The 20,364-nt window shown below is 39.5% G+C and overlaps 1 protein-coding gene across 4 annotated transcripts in view; it reads left to right on the top strand.

Annotated features, from left to right (window-relative positions):
• TRPM6 (transient receptor potential cation channel subfamily M member 6) overlaps window positions 1–20,364 on the top strand; it is an 87,443-nt gene that overhangs the window by 5,891 nt on the left and 61,188 nt on the right. For all 4 annotated transcript variants that reach the window (XM_066988849.1, XM_066988852.1, XM_066988848.1 and 1 more), the window contains exons 2-5: window positions 10,400–10,479; window positions 11,523–11,561; window positions 18,905–19,082; window positions 19,475–19,688. In XM_066988849.1, coding sequence (XP_066844950.1) covers window positions 10,400–10,479; window positions 11,523–11,561; window positions 18,905–19,082; window positions 19,475–19,688 — 511 coding nt within the window. The remainder of the gene's footprint in view (window positions 1–10,399; window positions 10,480–11,522; window positions 11,562–18,904; window positions 19,083–19,474; window positions 19,689–20,364) is intronic.

Here is a 20,364-nt window from a genome sequence, read left to right as displayed (position 1 = left end):
CAGACCCGGTGAAGGGCCTGAGGGTGTGCTCAAGTGGCCTTTGTTGCAAAGGGGCAGGAGGACATTCCCGTCCCCATGGCCCGTCACGTGCAGCTACTCCCAGGCCACGGCTAGTTTCCTTCATGGAGATATTCATATTTATAATGGAGTGATTTATATTTAAAAGCAAGACACCACAAAGGAAAGTGTTTTTGTTTTTTATTTGGGAGGTGCTAGAGTGGGCTGTGCCGGGGAGAACAGCAAGCGATGTCCACCTTGGAGATGCAGATGTGGGACCATGGCTTCATCCTCCTCAGAGCTCATCAGAGCTGCCTTCCCTCTCACTTTGGAAAATGGGATTTCGGTCCTGTGAAAATCCTGCCTGTCTCACAGCATGTATGAGGTCTGCTGTATGCAAATCCAGCCCATAAAGATTTTATTAGGGTGTGAGACAAGCAGTGGAGCAACAGGAACAAGGGTGTCAGGAGTGACAGCAAACGGCCAAGAGGCTCCAGGGGACACTTGTCTAGGTCATTCACATCCTGTAAACTTTGTAGTACTGCAGTTTAACGCAGATTGCTATCGAACTGCCACTTCTCGGGGTTTTTCATGCTTCTCCCAGCTGAATGCTGCAAACTTTATTTGCTTTCCTTTCAACAGTAACTTCAGGTAGTTTAGATATATCCTGTCTTCAGAGAGTCACCTCCCTAGCTAATATTAGCTCTTCTGCTGTGAAAATACAAATAAATGAAAGCATGCTCAGAAATTTATCAGCAGGTGTCAGATCTAATTTACTTTTCTTCTTTGCCTTCTCTTGGTGAAGGAGAACCTGTACTATTGATCCAAAAGACAAGAGAAATGAGAAAGGGGTAGTCTTCTGTTAAAAGGAAGGCATAAAATTCATTCAGTATGACTTTAAGGCACAGAGACTAAATTTCTGGACAAACATGGAGTGTTTTTAGAACAAAGGAGCATTTTTACTTGAACATAGAACATGCTGTGATCTTTCCTGGAAAAACTAAAAATATCCACAAAACACAAGTGAAGTTTGATGGCTATCAAGAGGAAATCTTTGGCAAGAGATCAATGACTCCTATTTACTCTTAAGCTGTGTTCAGTGTTTTAAGTATGTAGAATAGATTTTAAAATTTCAACAAATAACAATAACATGAGCCACAAGAGATATAATCTACTGCAAGTGAAGCTGTAGGTAGTTTAAACTGGGAAGAGCTTTGTGCTGTATAATTTTGGATCTTTGATGGAGGCATGCACAGGTAAGCACAGTGGTTGGGTGGCTGACCTGGGTGATCCCTCACTGCCCAGTATGTGAGACCCAGTTTCAAATACAGCAAGTTGCTTTTGCTAACGTCAGGTGTTAACAAAGGAAAAGCATTGCCTTCTGGTGGTCCCAAAATGTCATACCAATACTACTGGCTTCAGAAATGTTGCCAGTGAGGCAGGCAGAGCTGTTCCTTATGGGAACCTTGCAACTTTTGTCTCCAAAAGAGACATGGTAAAGTAGGATCATTCTTACATTTAAAGATTTGTAACTATTTGCAAGTACTCTGTTACTGGTTCCTTCTCCAGTCTGTCAAAAGGTTTTTTGACTTGCATAATTCACTCTGCAATTTCAGACCGTTTTCCATCCATTAAAATAATTAGAAGATGTTTTTATATATCTTAATGTATGACTAGTTTGCTAAATAATCCATGTTTTAGGCTGCTCATTGAACTGGCTTTGTAAGAGGGTGATGTACAGTATTCTGTGTTCTAATGTTAGTGGTGTGAGATAGATGTCAGTGTTTAGCAAAGTGGCTGCCATCAGCTTCAAGCACAGATGTTTTTGTTGTCTGTATGGGTCGCAGTTATGAAGCACAGCTGGATCCAAACTTTCTCAAAAACTACCATGCTTCTAGAGTAGTGGGTTTTGGATTGGCCAATTTCAGGCAGAAGGCCAAATTACGTTTCATGTCACAGAGGCTTTTGTCATTCTCAGTTGGGGAACACATCCACAACACGTGTTTATAAGTAACTTGCAGATATGTAATGCTTGTACAAGATTTTTAGCAACGCGTTTGGAGCCTGCTTCAAGGATAGCACTGAGGAAGATGAATTGTGTTTTGAGATTTCCTGTGTTTAGCTTGTTTGCAAGCGCCTGGGTTGTTGGCAGAAACATTACGGGGAGTGCCTGCCTCTGTGGCCTTCCTGTAGTCTGGTGCCAGTGGGCCGCGGGGGGGGACGGGACAGGAGAGTCTGCTCGGAGCCTCCAGCTGCAAACCGTGCGTCCCCCCAGAGCCTCCGCACCCAGTGGGGAGCATTACATCTTTGGTGACAGCAGAAAGGCTTAATTGATTAATTAATAAACTTAAATAGTAAGAGGTAATTAATTTGGCACAGGCTAATTTCATTCTGTGGCCTCAGCTTTCCATCAGCGCGATAGTTCTGTGTTCCAGGAGTCAAGCTGGGACTTCTTTGACAGCAACAAGGAGATCATTTTCTGTTCAGTATTTCCTGTGTTTTGTTGTCATGACCCCACTGCTATTTGCAATCAGAATGTCCTTCTGGTTGTCTTGTGTGGTCCACTCTGAGATTAGAAGCAATGTGTTGGAAAGCCAATTACAATCAAAGGGGTTTTCTTTTGTTGGCTAAGTTTGGGATGAAAATTTGGAAACATTTTTATGAGCCTTCAATGTAAGGCCCTGATCCAGAAAAGCACTTAGCCATGCATTCTTTGCTTTTATGTGCAGTTGATTAAATGTAAAAGTAAATGCCATAGTATGCATTCCAGACTGAATTTACTTGTTTCTAAGAAGCTGACAGGCTCCATTTGTGCTAAGGAGAATCATCTAAAATTTCTCTTTAGTATAACTGAAGATTTTCAACAAGTTCTGTTGTTCCTCTCTAAACTTGGGTCTGTGTGATTTACCCTGCTAGCACTGGTGACGCCTTTTTTTTTTTTTTTGTGTGTGTGTGTGTGTGTGGATATCTTGAGAGATTTGAGAATATGCTAACAGCAAATATAGTTGAATGAATTACTAGGAAATAATCACAGAGATTCTGCTGTGGCCTGAAATGATACTTTATTTTTAAAAAGTGAAAAAAAAAAATCTGTGCTATGGAATTTAGAGTCTTCTTACAGAAGTGGTTTGGGATTAACTGGTAGCTGTCCTTTATAATTGGGCAAGGTGAACTGTTGAGCAGTAAAAGCACTCAAGTGATTTTTCTTTTTTGCACAGTACTTCTGTGAGTCTTTTTGAAATGCAGTGATGAAAGTTTTCTTGCAAATTAAATTACTTATAATGCAGCATTCTACAGATTTCCAGTCCTGAACACTCGGTCAATGGAGTAGGTAAGAAAAATTGGAAAAACGAAAAATACTAGTTAGTAACAGATGGACTGGTGCACTGCAGTGGCAGAGTTGTGGAGAACTACAGTGCTTCTGTGTTACAAGCCAGGCTGCAGTGTAGCCTGAACACAGTAAAACTGCAGAATACCGGAGAGTTTGTTGGAAACCTCACGTTGCATTTGCGTTTTATTGCATATAACCCTGTCATTTTACAATACACTTCTGCCCTATGTGAATCCAAAGTGGTGTTCTTTGTTATGAACAGTTGCTATATTACTTCATACCATAAGCATGCATGCAATGAAAACTGAAGAAGAAAGTTCCTACCCTGAAAAGCTTATGCAAGACAGCATGTTGAAGTTGGAATTCTGTTTCATGCTGGCAGCAATTTAGCAATCACCGTAGGGTGCAGAGATATTGCTGAAGTCCTATATTTCCTGTAGGATTTGTTAGGCATACAATGATGATACCTGAAAGTCCACCTCAGCTTTTATAGCTCAGGAAAACATCCCAGGGCAAAGGATTAAAAAGATATAAAATTGCTGACAGGCTGAGCTCTTGTGAAATAGTCTCAAGTGTTAGCTTACAAGAACTCTGGCTACATTTCAGGTACCTAGTGTTCTTGCAAGTGACTTGCTCCATGTCTAGTTAATTTTTAAAAGAGTTTAAGATATTTTAGGATACTCTGCTGAACATTGAGGCTGGATTCTTGTAGTGGCTATGCTAAGGGGAAATTCTTCTTTCCCTCCCTCACTTTGTGTTTGAATAAGTGTTGGTCACATGCTGCCTTAGGTTGATTTCTCACAACTTTCACCTGAAAATGGCATCTCCCTCCTTCCCAGGCACTGAAAATCAATTTTAGGTCTTTTGGGCCTTTCTAATTCTTGACATGAGTAATAAAAGTTCTTTACAGGTATTGTGTAGGTATACTGGAGTCCTGGGGCAAAGCTATTAGTCCCAGGTTTATCTGTTGCAATTAAATAAGTATTTGCTTTCAACTCATCATTGTCAGGATAACAAAACATTTCTAAACTGGAAACAGAATTATAGGGTGGGTAGCTATATTCTGTTTTGCTGAAATCCTGCCCAATCTGCTAAGCTTTGCAAAAATACTGGCTCTAATAGTTAAGATCTTTAGGGATACCCAAACCCTTGAGACATGAGGGACACAAGGGACAAGAGGGAATGGCCTCAACTTGTGCCAAGGCAGGTTCAGGTTGGAAATGAGGAGACGTTTCTTCTCAGAAAGAGCAGTCAGGCATTGGAACGGGTTGCCCAGGGAGGTGGTGGAGTCACTGTCCCTGGGGGTGTTTAAGGAAAGGTTGGACGTGGTGCTTAGGGATAGGGTTTAGTAGGTGACATTGGTGGTAGGGGGATGGTTGGGCCAGGTGATCTTGGCGGTCCCTTCCAACCTTTATATTTCTATGATTCTATTAGTTAGAAAAGTTGTTGTGTTTAGTGGATTCTGTGCAGAGCAGAGGTATATAGTGTTTGGTGGTACATTTCATCTCTTGAGGTAGTGTTTTGGCTAAGACATGAATCAGAGATCATTGCTTTCTCCGTTGTCAGTATTAATTTGTTGCAGTTTAGGAAGTGACTTGATTGTTTTGACTAGTCTCCAACAGAAATGGATTTTGCCTAAATGAACTAGCCTATTATTTAAAATGTCTAGTCATTATATAATTTATCATTATCTTCTCCTGTCTACATCTACAGTATAGACAGTTTCAGCTGTTTTGTGGAAGAATTTATTTCGATAACAGATTAAATTATTCTGACACAGAGATATGCGCCTTTTAATTTCCTTTTGCAGGGAATTTGACAATGTCAGGAGCAGCATGCTGTTTGTGTAGAAAATGTGTGTATTTGTGCCTTTCACCCAAAGGGGACGTTAGTACAACTAATGGTACTAAAATATTTGTTGTTTAGCTTTTGCATTGTAACCTAGTTTTCCTGAGTTTGGTACTCAACCAGGAAACAGTGCTTATTGTCTGGTCTTGAAGGGTCTGAATGTTTCTTGCTGATCTTGGCTTAGGAAAGCTAATTCCAGAGCAGGACAAATTCACATTACCCACTGCTTATCGGTGTTTAATTGGTGCAGTGCATCTAAAAGCTCTGATTCTGGCAAGCCCTTTAGGAGGTGTCAGGGTGGACAAGGGCAGAAGACAGCAGGAAAGGGAACTGCAGTATTCCTCTGAGAGGAGAGCAAAGCTGCACCTCTGCTCAGTGATGCTGTCGGGCCAGGGGCTGTCAGCGCCAGGCATGAACCTGTGTGCACGAGAAGTTGCTGAGCCCACCGCACTGCAGCCCTGGCTCTGGTGGCACCTCGTGGGTGGTGCTGCTGGGCTTTGGAGGGCTGCTTGCCTTTTTAGTAGTCTGGGCTTTTAGGTTTTGTCTGCTCTCACTCCCTGTCAAGAGGGGGTTGAAATAAGTAAGTGGCATGGGTGTTTCTCTGAATTTTACACTCTTGATCTCTTTCTTTACTACAGGAAACCTTAATTTCTTAAACGTTACTTCTGTTTAACCAAATTTGACCTGGCAGCATCCCTTTAATACCATATTATGTAAGAATCTCAGACATTAAATATATTGGAGAAGTGATTAAAAGCAGTTTTCTAAAAACTACTCATGTGCCTTAAATTTCAGCGCCAAACTCTTCCTACTCCATTGACTAAATCAGGCTAGAAATCTGCAAAGCCTCTTCTGTGGCAGGGAAGCCTAAGCAGCAATCCTAATCCTCTGACTGGCGAGAAATGAGAAGGCAAAACTCCCAAATAAAGGTCTTGGGACTTTCTGGAAGGGAAATTGCAGTATAAACTTGTCTTTTGATCTTCAGTATATCAGGAAAGAAATTTGTCAGAAATAACATATAGGTGTATTTTTGTCTCCTTTAGGATTTGGTGGTAGAAAGGATACATGTTGATACTGGCTGACATTTATATATATCATTGTAGTGAAGGAAGAAATTTTAGTTCGTTGTTGTTTAATTAAATGATGACAATTTGGAAATGTTTGTCACAGTTTTATGAAAGAAATATACTTTTTAAATTATTATTATTTATGTAGACAGAGGTCTGTGTATATTTACATGTATATATACAGAGGTCTTTCAGAAAGCTAGGAACCAAAATCTGACAAACAGCAGTTGAGAAGTCTCCTATTCCCTTTCTTACTTGCCCAATGCTGATGTCACAAATGACTGTGAAGAACATGAAGTTTTAAAACCCTTTTCCCAATTATATTATTAGTTTAGAAACCTTATTAAAGCCTTAGATTAAGAAATGGATGTTATAGTTATGGTATAAATTATACATAGGAAGGGAAGATTTCACCTTCATTTTATATAAAAGTAACACTAAATATGTTGTATATCATAGTGTTTCAGTTTTGAAACTTATGCTTCACAAGATGAAAGACAGTGGTACAGACGAATTTCTATTTCATTTTTTCCTGTGATTGATTGCAACTTTAATTTGTTATACTTTTAAATAAAACCATCTGTTCAGCAAGTTCATTAAAGACAAAAATGATGGAGAGTTTGCAAACTGTTTTTTGCTATATTTACTTGTTTATCATTACATATGAAAACAAACGTTAAAGTTACAGATGTTTAGGCAGGCTTCATCAGGATTATATGCAGATATGATATTCTGTCCAGGTATTGCTTTTTTAAATTTAAAAAGTACAGGAAGCAAGGAGGTGAGACAGCACAGCATAGCCAACACTTTTTCAAACTCTGTGTAAAGAAAAATTAATGTTGAAATATCAGTATGGAATGATAATCTATTTCTTTGCAGAGTGGGGTGAAAATTACCACTATTCTATCAATTTTAGTTTGAAATGTTGTTTCCAGCCCTATTTACTGAGAAGTTCTTTAAGGCTGAGAATCCTGAAGGGGAGTTATCTGAGATGAGTGTTATGCTAGGAGGATCTCCGACCACTTGAGTGAGATAACAGCTTTGGTGCATTAAGATTCAAAGGTCAAATTAAATTCTTTGTGACCTTGTTCATTTGAAATAAATGGGAATTTTGTCAATGATCTCTATAGGACCAAGATTAGAGCCATGGCATGTGATCCAAAGCTCACTGGAGTCAATAGCGCTTTTCCATTGGCTTTGCTAGACCTTAAGCCTGACCCACTGGGATTCAAGTAGCCTGATCAGCTGTGGGATGTGTTGGTCACTGCCCTTACTGCCTCAGTTGCCTCTGAAAACAGGTGGTTCTGGATCAAATTGTAAAATGTTGCACAAAGCATCCAGAATTTTGAGCATTATTACTTTTGTCTTAATCCCCTAAGCACCTGCCAAAAAGAATCTAAAAAAAAAATAAAAATAAAAATTGTTTAAAGGAAAGTATGTTACTTTAGGAGACAGCTTAGATGTTCAAAAAGCTAATGGTAAAGAAGCCTATACATCTCCCCTGTTAGATACTGTAATTTCAGTTTAACACAGTGTATTGCCATCCTTGCAGACTATAAATTATATTTTGTTTTGAAATAACCACACCAAAAAGTTGTAGTATACCAGATGACCTCTACCCACTTTCAATTTACTGATTTGTGTTGTAACTTGTATCATCGTAACAGTGAATTTTGGAGATAAAAACTTAAGACACACTTTTTCAAGTGTTTTCACGTGCAGATTACCTGAGCACCAGAGCCTTGCTCATTTGGCAGCATGTTTTGCTGTTGGTGCATAGGTTGATGCAATGCCCTCCTTTTACACTGGTCTGTATTCTCCAGTGCTGGCCTTCACACCTGGAAAGATACCCAGATAACACTTGATCTTCAAAATATGTCATACTGGAGATAAAATAGCTGGAGGGAGGTTGTGTGATGAGGCTGTGTGATGCCAGCAGCTTGTTCAAAAGTATTTCAACTACTGGTGTTGTTACTAATCAAAGTGACAGCAAGCAGTGTGGTTGTTTTTGTTCTCACACAAGGCTGAGCACATTTCCCCAGCAAGTGCTGTGAGGCTTGTCCATTACACCCACTCACATTAATGAAAACTTCAGTCAAATTCATTCTTATCCAAAGCATAGAACAGAAAGATTTTTTGTTCCCCACTTTTGCTTGAAAAGCATTACTTGAAATAGTAATGGATCTCAGAAAAATCAGAGTCTCAGGGTAATGTAACGTTAGAAACATTTCACTGTTTTGCTTGATAGCTCAAACAAGTAGAATAAAGTGGCTTGGGAAGCGTGAAACAATTCTAATTACTAACAAGACTACTGTTGAAAGGTTTTTGAGAGCAGTGTGTATCTGCCCTCAAACAATGAAATTTTCTTTGCTGCTTCTCAGTTTTTCCTCGGATTTAATTTTTGTGCCTTGTCTTCAGTAGGCGTCTTTCTAGGATAATTAATTTTCCTGCATGCCCATGCTCTGTCCAGCCCTGAGGATCTTCCACGCTGTTACTTCTTCATTCTAAGCTCATCCAGACACAATTCAATTAGTTACTCCCAGAAGAATACACATGCACATCAATACCAGCAAACTGCTTTTTAATAAACTCTTTCATCTTTGTCAGTGGGGTCCTGATTCAGACTACATTAAAATCAAAGAAAGGACTCCCATTAGCCTTGATGGGAGCTGGATCTGAACCTGCCGACAAGACAATATTTCACCCAGGTAGCTCTTGGCGTTCTATAACCAAGTGATTAGCTGTGAGATTATGCAGGGGCATTTAGGAATGTGAAGCTAAAGTAAAAATACCCAAACAGGCCCGTTTTATTAGGGATCATAATTCCATTCAGGAGATAAAAGAGAAACATTCCCTTTTATAAGAATTATTGCTGAACTCCAACCATAAAAATGCTCCTAGCACTGCTCTTAATCAGTTGAATTACAGCCATTCTCATGAATTGAATTCTTTTCTAATTCATTGTATGAAGGAGACATTTTACAAACAAGTATGGAGACAAGCACTTACCATAAATATTTTTGCTAGGTAGACATATTGCATAGGAATAATCAATTGTAAGCATCAAAAGTGAATAAGGAGTCAACGTTTATAATTTGATTGCTGTTTGCCTTGTAAGCCTAATCATAAACCAGGACCTTATTGTGCCTTGTCCTAGAGGGCTTACCATGTAAGTAGAAGATAGACAATACATAGACAAAGAGTAATACAAACATGAGAAACAAGGCAATAATAATCAGTATAATTGTATTTACTTTTAATGAAAAAATATCTGTCCATTGCATGTTTTATTATGGTGTCAGTTCCATTTAGCTGCAAAAAATCTTCCTTTTGTTTTAGTATTTACTAAATTCAGTCCTGGAGATTTCAAAGTTCAACATCCAGAAACCAGACATTGTTTTCAGGGATTTTGATTCTGGTAGGCCAGAATAGAAAGAGGTTCACAGAATCACAGAATGTTAGGGATTGGAAGGGACCTTGAAAGATCATCTCACTCACTCCCAGTGAGATTCTTTGAGAAAAAATCTCTATACCACAGTGACTGTTCAGTTCATTCAACTGCAGCAGCCTTCACTGAGACAGCGTCCCTGTGGAGAAACCCCACCTAATACCACTGTAAGCAGTAGGTCCGGTCTTTGGTCCTTGTCTTTTGTGTTTCACTATAGTCCTAGTTCAGTAAACATGTAACCAGGATGCATGAATTCTGAACTCTGATAATAATAAGAAGGAGTCAACAATCACTTTCAGGCAAAAAGAAAATACTGCATTTTTGCACATTCTCAGGTTTAGTAAAATTGTCATTTAATAGTCTTCTTGCTAGTCAGAAGTAATGTGCAGTCCTTTAAGCAGTCCTAATTTATCCTTGCCACTTCCTCTGTTACATGTATGTGATACTCTAAATCATTCTCATGTTTATTACTGAGGGGTGGGAATGTATTTTATAGTTCATCTTTCCATGGAGCTCTGTAAAACTTGGGAGTGAAGGGCTAGGACCATTGATAGCTGTAGGTTAATCTCCTAGAATTTGTTATCATCTAACACTGTGATAGGAATCATTCAGAATTATGTATATACAGCAACGTAGACTTTGTAAAGCATTTTTTGGCACTGTGTTCTGAAGTTAAGGAATACAATTATGTTTGCAATGTCTTTTCAGTCCCCCAAATCTTGGATTGAAGAAGTCTTCAGTAAAAGAGAATGTGCAAACATAATTCCCAATTTAAAAGATCCTCACAGGTAACACAATGAATTTCATTTTCTTTCTGTTAACGTTTAGAAAGAATCAGAATACACTTTTATGGGTGTTTTGTGAAGTTTAGATGCAGTTCTTTGCAGTTTTGCAATGCTGCATTGGCGATTGCTCCATTTTTAAGTACATCTCAGCAGTTCATTTTAAATGATGTTGTTTGCCCCATCCCTGGGAGTGTTGCATGGGGTTTGAGCAACCTGGTGTAGTGGGAGGTGTCCCTGCCATGGCAGGTGGGTTGGAACTAGGTGATCTTTAAAGTCCCTTCTATCCCAAACTATTCTGTGTTTCTATGATACTGTTTGTTTGGATTAGAAATTGAGAACAATTGACCTTCCTTTCCTTCCTAGGCGCCTTGCTCTCAGTCCAGTAACCAAAACTGTGGTATGGCGTCCAACTGAAAGAAAAAAAAGTGTCATGCTTCTAATATTGCACTACTGCTGCGCAGGAATTCTTAATCCTGTTCTACTGTTTTCTTCCTTCCTCAAAATGATGTCAGCTGTTTATCAAAGTTCAGAGACACAGGTTTCTGCTCAGGCTGGCATAGAGAGTGAAAAGAGTAAAGAAAAGATGAAATCCTCAACCTATTCTTTAGGAACTGAGAAGAAGAACATGATTTGGCATTCCAAACTCTGTATCTAGTGGATGGTGTTGCCTAAATATACTCAGTGGAAACACATTTTGAGGGTGTAAACTTGTAATTTGGATAGTATTGTTCTGAACACATGGATTGTGTAGAGTAGATGAGAAGGAAGACTCATCTATGAAATGCAGATATAATGTATATTCTGAGATGTAAAACCCCAAACAAATCAGTGAAGTTACCCAGTAGTTCTTGCAAGGGTGAATGCAGAAGAACACAACCTTTAATTCTGTTAATAAGAGTTTTATTACATGTGAATTGATATTTTATGAATACCGTTACAGTATTTTATATATGTTTATATATGTTTATATATGTTTATATAAACATATATGTTTATATATGTTTTCTTTTATACATGCATGTATTAATTATCCATCTTTATCACAGATGTCCGGCAGGATGCCAGGTGTGCCAGAATTTAATCAGGTAAGAGTGCATAAATATGTATCTATGATTTTTCAAATGGCCTAAAACCAGCAATGGATATTCCTGGTCTAGGACGCAATGACAGCAAAAATATCCTCCTCTTACAATGTCAGAAAAGAATTTCTGGGGACCTGGTGGAGACATTTTACCATAAACCTACATAAAATAATTGTAGGGTAAACTTTAACTTACTCCCAGTAGAAAATTTTGTCTAAATAATTTCTGTGTGTGAGTTTGTCTTAATCTTCTCTTGATGAATGAAAGACAGAAATGTGATGTTAACATGGGAAACAATTCCAGCTATATCCTGGATGATACAAAGGAGAGAGAGAGGAAAGCAATGGAAAACATTAAGAATGAGGGAAAGAGCAGAAACAAAATAAAGGGAGAAGAAACGTCCCTGATGATAGGTTTTCATCTGCTCTGCACTGGGCATTCTAAGCCCCTGCCTTCAGCAAGTAACAAAAATCACATCATTTTGGTGGTTTTAACTGATGCGTTGATTTTTCAGACAGCTAGTATTTGTGGCTTGTATTAACTAGTTGTTTTCAATCCAACATTTTTAGTTCAGCTAGTGTTCCCAAACTGCTTTTAGTATTGTTTATGGTTATAAACTAGATGTTTTTTGAATGAACATTTAATCTTTCCTTGTTATTTATTTTACATTAAAGGCCTTTGAAAGCTGAAGCACCAGAAAACAATGTTTCCAATAACTAACGACTAGTAAGCTGATGCAAAATGATTCTGTCATCTGTGTGAGCTTGACTATTTGCTTTTTGATGAAATGTTTCACATTTTGCAGTTGAACAAGATGATCTCTGAAGGTCCCTTCCAACTGTTCTGTTCTGATCTATTCCTATTCCATTCTATTCTATTCTATTCTATTCTATTCTATTCTATTCTATTCTATTCTATTCTATTCTATTCTATTCTATTCTATTCTATTCTATTCTATTCTATTCTATTCTATTCTATTCTATTCTATTCTATTCTATTCTATTCTATTCTATTCTATTCTATTCTATTCTATTCTATTCGTTTTGCTTCTAAGTCCTGTATGAAACAAGAATCACATTTTCCAAAAAGCAAATAAAATACTGTTGTAAATCATATGACTGCAAATGGATTTGTAAGTAAAGCAAACATTCTGTGCAGAATTAGTTCAGAAAGGGTCAACTCCCTCTATCTGGTATCTGTCCATAAAGAATGGTTGTATGCACATTTTGCTGTAGAGCAGAAGAAAGGAGTTCCAAAGATTTTTTTTGCAAATGTTCTAGAAATAGAAAGAAAGCTGAAGTTAACTTGCACTTACAAGACGGTTATTCCTTTGGGGCCAGGTGAGCTAAGTAAAGGAGTACTTAGAGTATAATTTCATGGTTTAATCTCATGGTTTAATCCAGTCTAAATCAGGACCACAGCAGTTCTGTAGTTCTGTGCCACCTCTTTCACCCTGCTCATAGTGTGACCATATTGTTAGTTGGTCTTGGAAGCTCATTAGTATGAAAATTAACCTAGAGGAAAAAAAATAGCTTTCCACCAAATCAGCCACCTAATGAACCATTATTTAGTTGCATGAATGCTAATATTATGGTAGGAGAAGGAGGAAGAGAAAATGGAAAACGGGATGGGTTTATTTTTTCTCTTTCACTTTTCTCTGTAAAGAGATCCCATACCTTTGGATTTTTACTTTTCATCTTGTAGTTGTTTCTTTTACTATTTGTTGAGCATTTTCCCATGGATCCTGTATGTCCCTCTCCCTATACATGCAGAATGTGTGTAGGTGTCTGATGTTCATTTCAGTCAGCCATTCAGTCATGCAAGTACATTTCCCCAAATGTTAACTCTTCTTTTCTACTTGTGTATCTTATTATGCACTCAGAGCTTTATTTGAGAAGATTTTTTCTGTTCTTAACAAGAGGAAATCATTTTCACCTTAGTGTTATAACTGTTTATATTGTATTTATTAGTTCAGCAGCGAAGTCAAGTTTAGGCCTCTTGAGATCTGTGATTTTCCACTCAGCCCAAAATTGATGTGAATGTACTTATTTCCTATTATAATTTGACACAATATAACAGGCAATTGAAATCTCTTAATGATTTCTTATTTGTAGAGAACTTCCAAGGTTTGCGGTTTATGATTGAGTTACACAACTATTTGCTAATACTAAGTAGAATAACTCCATGAAGTAGTTGCTAATGACATTTGATAAACTCACTAGCACACTTGTTTGTCCATTCTTCCCTGGTGTGTTGAAATGGCCCCTTCAGTGCAATGCTAACAACTACATACCAGAAAACACCTAGACCAGTCTCACTATGTGAATATTCAGCAGCATAGTGCCATACTTCTGAATCCTTACATATCTGAGGTGCTCTCATAAACTGTCTCTATATTTGACCATTTAGACACATTTAGGGCTGTATCAAAAGAAGCATGGGCGGCAGGTCCAAGGAGGTGATTCTCCCCCCTGTACTCCCCTCTCATGAAACTCCACCTGGCATAATGTGTTCAGCTCTGGGACCCACAGAAAGTTAGGGAACTGCTGGAGCGGGTCCAGAGGAGTGCCACGAAGATGATCAGAGGGCTGGAGCACCTCTACTATGAAGAAAGGCTGAGAGAGTTGGGGTGGTCTAATCTATAGAAGAGAAGGCTCTGCAGAGACCTTACAGAGGCCTTCCAGTATTTAAAGGGGACCCACAGGAAAGATGGAAATCTCCTTATTAGGGAGTGTAATGACAGGACAAGGGGTAATGGTTTTAAACTGAAAGAGGGTAGATACTAGATTAGATATAAGGAAGACATTTTTAATGATGAGGTTGGTTAGGCACTGGAACAGGTTTCCTAGAGAGGCTGTAGATGCCCCATCCCTGGAAGTGTTCAAGGCCGGATTGGATGGGGCTTTGGACAACCCGGTCTAGTGGGAGGCCTCCCTGCTGATGGTAGGGGGTTGGAACTGGGTGATCTTTAAGTTCCCTTCCAACCCAAACCATTCTATGATTCTGTGAATTTTTGGGCACTGAAGTGCTGCCTGCAAGGACACTGGACTTTGTAATGTAGTTACTGCAGTTACTTCAGCAATAATCCTCCAGATTTCTCCTTTTTGATTTAAGTGTGATTTTCCAGGGGTGTGCTTTTTTGTTACTAACATTGTCCCCTTTGCTAATAGCTTGGTGAGACTTTTGGGCAAAGATGGTAGAGTCGTTGCTGACACTTTGAAACTATGCTTGCAACATATTCACAGTATCATAGAAAAATTCAGGCTGGCAGGGCCTTGAGGAGGTCCCCAGCCCAGAGCAGGCTCAGCCTGGGCTCAGGCTGGGCTGCTCAGGGCTTCTCCCAGGGGTGTGAATACCCAGGGTGCAGAGTCCCGACCTCTCTGGGCCTTGGCTCCACGGCCGGCCTGTCCTGGTGGGGAAAAGGCTTTTCCTTGTCTCCCTCCTGAGCCCCTTGTGCCTCAGCCCGTGCCCTACCTCCCACCCTCCCACCAGGCACCGCTGGGCAGAGCCCGGCCGCATCTCCTCCGTCCCCTCCTGACGGTGCTGGGACTGCTGCTGGGAGCCCCCCGCAGCCACCCCTTTTCCCAGCTGAACCGGCCCCGCTCCGCAGCCTCGCCTCGCAGGGCAAGGCCTCCAGCACCACCGCCTTGGTGCCTCCCCTCCCCTCCCCTCCTGCCTGTTTGTGGGTGTCCTCCCCCTGGACTGCAGCATCCCAGCCCAGACACAAGGTTCTGGGGAGCTGTGCCTGGTGCCCAGCTGGAGTGGGGTAAACGGCATCCCCAGCTCTCCTCTCATCCCCAGGGTTTACCCCACAGGGGGCAGTCAGGTGGGACAGGCATGATTTATCCTTGGTGAGCTGTCACTGACTGCTCCTGGTCACTGCCTTCTCCCTCATGTGCCCAGACATGGGCTCCAGGAGGACTCGCTCCGTGATCTCACCCAGGACTGAAGGGAGGCCAGCAGGCCTGCATTTCCTCAGGTTGGGTTTTCCCCATTTTTGAAGGCAGGTGTGGCATTTACCTCTCTCCAGCTGATCTCCATGATCCTTTCAGAGCTGATGGAGCTGGCTAATGCCCTTGTATGGCTGCTGTCCATCAGCACCCTGGGGTGCAGCCTAATGGGTCCCAGGGTATGTGGCTCCAGAGCTCCCATGCAATCCCTGGCTCAACCACCAACCCTGGCTGTGAGCTCCTCTCCTCCTTGAGCCCTGTAGCTATGCACACAGCACAAAAGTTTACAGAAAAGCAAAACAAAACAGATATGTGTGATGTTGTGCTTTGGTTTCCTCACCCTTTCTGAGAGCCTCTTGGTCTTGCCTTTTGAACTCTCACATCAGGAAGGCCTTACCACCTGGTCTGCTACTGCTAGTTGGCTGAAGAGCCTGAGCATGCCAGCATGTGGCAGAGCATGAGCTGCTTGGGAAATACAAGACCCTTTGAGTTCATACCTCTTATTATGGTAATTGCTGAGGTAAATGCAGGTGTATGTACCCTGTGTTGCACGTGTTAGGTCCACGTGCAATTCTTTCACTGTCTGCTGAGCGTAGCTGAACTGTTCTGAGTGCAGCTCACCTGTGGGTGTATTTGCATCCAAGCATAAAGTATGCAGAGCTAATGCTGTTAATTACTAAAGCTGTTAAATGTTCATTGGGCCTCTCAGTTTCAAGGTTACTGCACTGATTTGTCATGCCAGATAGTTGGTTGCTTTCTATAGGATCTCTGCTTTAAAAAAGAAGGTTGCTCTGGCTCTTGCTGTTCTAGAAAGTACTGCTGATGTGACCCTGTATGGAGCAGTAACATTAGATAGTCATTCTGTGCTCATATTTGATGATGGTTTACTCTGTAGACTGAAATTAATTCAGATTTTAGAAAATTTAATGCACTGATAATGAGTCTGATTGTTTTTCAATGCTGTTCTTCCAAGCACTGGCCTGTGCTGGATTGGACTGTGTAATGTGGTATAGTAACTAATTAAAGTTGATGTAGTATTTAGTTGGGACTACTATTGGCTCACTGTCTTCCAGAATGACTCCTGCATAAATGGGTTTGTTATGGTGAGACCACTCCAGGAGCAGAATGGTGACAACAAGATATTTTCAGGACCAAAATGAGTAAGGACACTGTTACTCATTTTTCCTTTGGAGATCTCTTTTTTTGTGGATATCTTACTGTCTCATACCCTGGAGTCCCCAGAAGAGCAAAAGTATGAGAAAAAAAAATGGAGCAAGAAGGCTAATACCTCACCTGTAAGGAAATATGCCCTCCGAAGACCCATAATAAAATCAAAGCTATTTCTTTTTTCTGGTCCTTCCTTTGAGGTACATGGGCAGAGCCATAAACAAGTATAGTCATTGCCCTCATGTCCTTTGCAGGCAGATGTTATCCAAGGCTGTTTTGCTTGTGTTATCTGGCTTTGCAGCTACATTGCTCTGAAACACTTTTAGAACTTTAGGTATGGCTCTGTAGCAACTCTCAATGAAGTCTGATTCCACGTGCTATTCGACAGCACTCACAAGATCTGCAATGATCTTCCATCTGTGTTGAACCCATGCAGTTTCCTGAAACAGTCATTTCATTGTGTATCTGTAAATGTTTTGGTGTGACTGGCTTATTCTCCAAGTTCCAGCTTGGATACTTTTTGTCTAGTTCATGATCCTTGACCTGGATTGACTCTGAGGAGTCAGAATTACAGCAGGTTTTGATTTTGGGGTCATCAGAATAAGATTTCTAGATCAGCAGCTAGTTTCATCAGCTCCTGTGCCTGCTCTGCTATTTCTTGTTTTTTAATATTTATTTATTTATTTTTGTTTGTTTTGTTTTTTCCTTATCACCACCATGGTGCAAATGGTTGTGGAATCATGCAGTGAATGCAGTGAGCTGGACTGGAGAATACTTCTGGTTAGAATAGACTGACAAAAAGGGTCTCAATGAGGCTTTCTCCCTACTTCCAGCTAGATCAATTCCTCTTTATTTTTACAGGATTCATTTGTGACTGCGTGCCTGACTTTGTGGAAAACCCCTGTATTTCTGTGATTTCCTACTAAATTAGCTAATCCATGTTGAATTAGCTTGACAAAAGTCAGGCATTTTTGATAGCCCCTATTGCTTTCTGACTTCTAGCTAAGCACCATCATACATATGATAACAGAGCTCAAGTCTTTTTTGCAGCTTAAGGTTTCTATGACTCTGTAATACTTCACTGAGTAAGACTAATTGATTTATTAATTACCCATAACTGTAGGAGGCTTCTTTCTCCAGTTTGCTTTTGTAGAGCATTACATCGATCAAATATGATTTGCTATTTGCCTGTTTAAGAAAACAGGGATGCAAACAAAATTTTTTGGTTTCTAGGTGTCAAAAAGTACCTCTCTAAAGCAGTTCATTTCCTTAATTTGCTTAGTGCCTTTTTTTTTTTTTTTTTATGTATTTATCTTTCACTGGTTAGTTTACACTCATCTGCACAGAAAATAGTCTCTCTTTTTGAGTTTTTGAGGGTTTTGTAGATCAAGTTTACATCTAGCTTGCACCCAGATTCACCAGAAATGCATCAGAGTCCCAAGGCAGTCTTTTGACTGAATTTGGGCTTTTGGAGGTTATTTGTTATTTTACAGAGTAAAGGGGAAGAATTTTTCTCCATTTCCCAGAGTATGTTAACATTTGAAATGTCTAAAGGAAAACTGGAGTGTCAGATGTCACTATAAATACATCAAAGTTACCCTTGTAGAACTGGCGGGAGCCTGTTGGAGCCTGTATGACAGTAATACTGATTGAATTTGGAGTCTGGGTTATTCATCCTGTTGCAAACCTTTAATGCTAACTGAGCTTCTGCTAAATTTCTCATAATGTTGCACTTAATTTATTTTGTATATTCACTTTGCTGATGTCCAAGGGTTAGTACAATGGTGTCTCTAGACTGAGGGTTGCTCCTCTCCTCCCAGTTAATGAGTGTAACTACTAGATATTTCTTTAATACCTAGAATAACCTGTGGTAATAACCATAACAAATCTTGGTGTCCTAAGATATTCCTCTGAAATTTCACAAGTCCAGTAAATCTCAGGTCAAAATTAATTTCTGGGTAAACTGTCAAACTGTTAGCAGTGTTCTCAAGACAGAGAACAAGTCATGTATCTAGTAAAGCATGTATATTTAATTCAATGTCATTTTGTCATTTCTGAGATTTTTTAGCTGTGCTCATTTTTGTTTTATTCAGTGTCAGAAAGATACTCTTCTTTGCAGGAAAATTATTTGGGCTATTTTGGTGATGATCCTAGAGCTGCGCACAAGTGTGTATAGTATAAAATTGTTTCTCTGTGTCTAATCTCTTTATCTCACCTCTCTAATGTGAGATGCTGCTGTGGACGTCTGATTGGAGATCACCCAGGATTAGACGGTAGTTGGCCTGTCTATCAGCCTGCACTGCAGAGAGATGAAGAATGGTCTGTGCAAAAACATACAAAGATGAGTCCAACGGATGCATTTGGAACAATCAATTTTCAAGATGGAGATCACACTTACCATGCCAAGGTTTGCATGTAATTCTATTCTTAATGAATGTTAGTGGTATATATGTCTGATTTCTTCTTATAATTCCCGTGTAAGAAAGGTGAAGAGTGACACTGGGTGAATATTGGATGGTTTTTCTTAAGAGAGCAGGGGAACCTAAACGTAATTCAAGTTAGAGCGTGTGCATAATATTTTTATGTTGAACTTCACTGTAATTAAGAATAGCTTGTCTTTCTGTCTGTATTGCTCACTGATGTATTTTTGTGCTATCACTTTAATAGTATTATGAAAATTGTGATCCTGCACAAAGTGTTTAAGATATTAGAGGTGGGAACTTCATAAAATGTTGCATTTTCTTCTCTAGGAGTATTTTAAGGATGTTTATTTTACCAATTTTTTTGACTTTCTTCCAGTATATTAGACTCTCTTATGATAGCAATTTGGATCAGCTGTTACACTTGATGGTTAAAGAATGGCAGATGGAGTTGCCAAAGCTAGTTATCTCCGTTCATGGAGGCATTCAAAATTTCAAGCTTCCCTCAAAGATCAAGCAGGTTTTCAGCAAGGGACTGGTGAAGGCTGCTGAGACTACAGGAGCATGGATAATTACAGAAGGCATCAACAGTGGTATTGTAATTCTTATTTGTTTTAGTCTCCCTCTGGTGTTCTTGTCTGTATATAAGCATATATATTTGGGGCAAATATAATTAAATTGTTTGATATTTGTGATATTTTACCACAAAAATAAAGCATTTCTGGTTTAGGAACAATGCATAATTCAAAAAGTAACAGTGCCTTTGCTGTTGACAGGCATTCTGAATATTTTGTTGTATTTTATTTTTATTGTTCTATTAACGAGCAAAGAGTATTCTGCATGTAGTAAGAAACACAGTGCCAGCTGATAGTAGTTAAGCAGAACTTATTTTCAGTCAGTTTTATCTGCTTTATTGAAATATTTAGCTTCTGAGGACTATAAGCAGTGTTTTGGAAACTGTTTTCAAATCTAAATTTAACTCCTGTTTTATAATTAAGAAATTTTTGAGTTATGATAATCCTTACAACTAGCTTATTTTATTATCTGAAAATCCCTGTGGATTTTTCTACTCTCAAAAACTGACGTGATCAGTAAGCCACAGAACTGAAACAATCTTACTTCTTTAGCTTTTATTCAATCAAGTGACCTTACAGGAGAACCAGCCTCTACAGTTATGTAAATAATAAAGTTTCAATTCAGGTAGAAAGTCCCAGTAGCACATTACATCTGAGCCTTACAATTACTGCAAGGCACATCAAGTATACAAGC

Source organism: Anser cygnoides, chromosome Z (genome assembly GCF_040182565.1).
Source record: "Anser cygnoides isolate HZ-2024a breed goose chromosome Z, Taihu_goose_T2T_genome, whole genome shotgun sequence".
Lineage (NCBI taxonomy): Eukaryota > Metazoa > Chordata > Aves > Anseriformes > Anatidae > Anser > Anser cygnoides.
The sequence above is the reverse complement of the archived record's forward strand: the minus strand, read 5'-3'. Positions and strand labels throughout refer to the sequence as shown.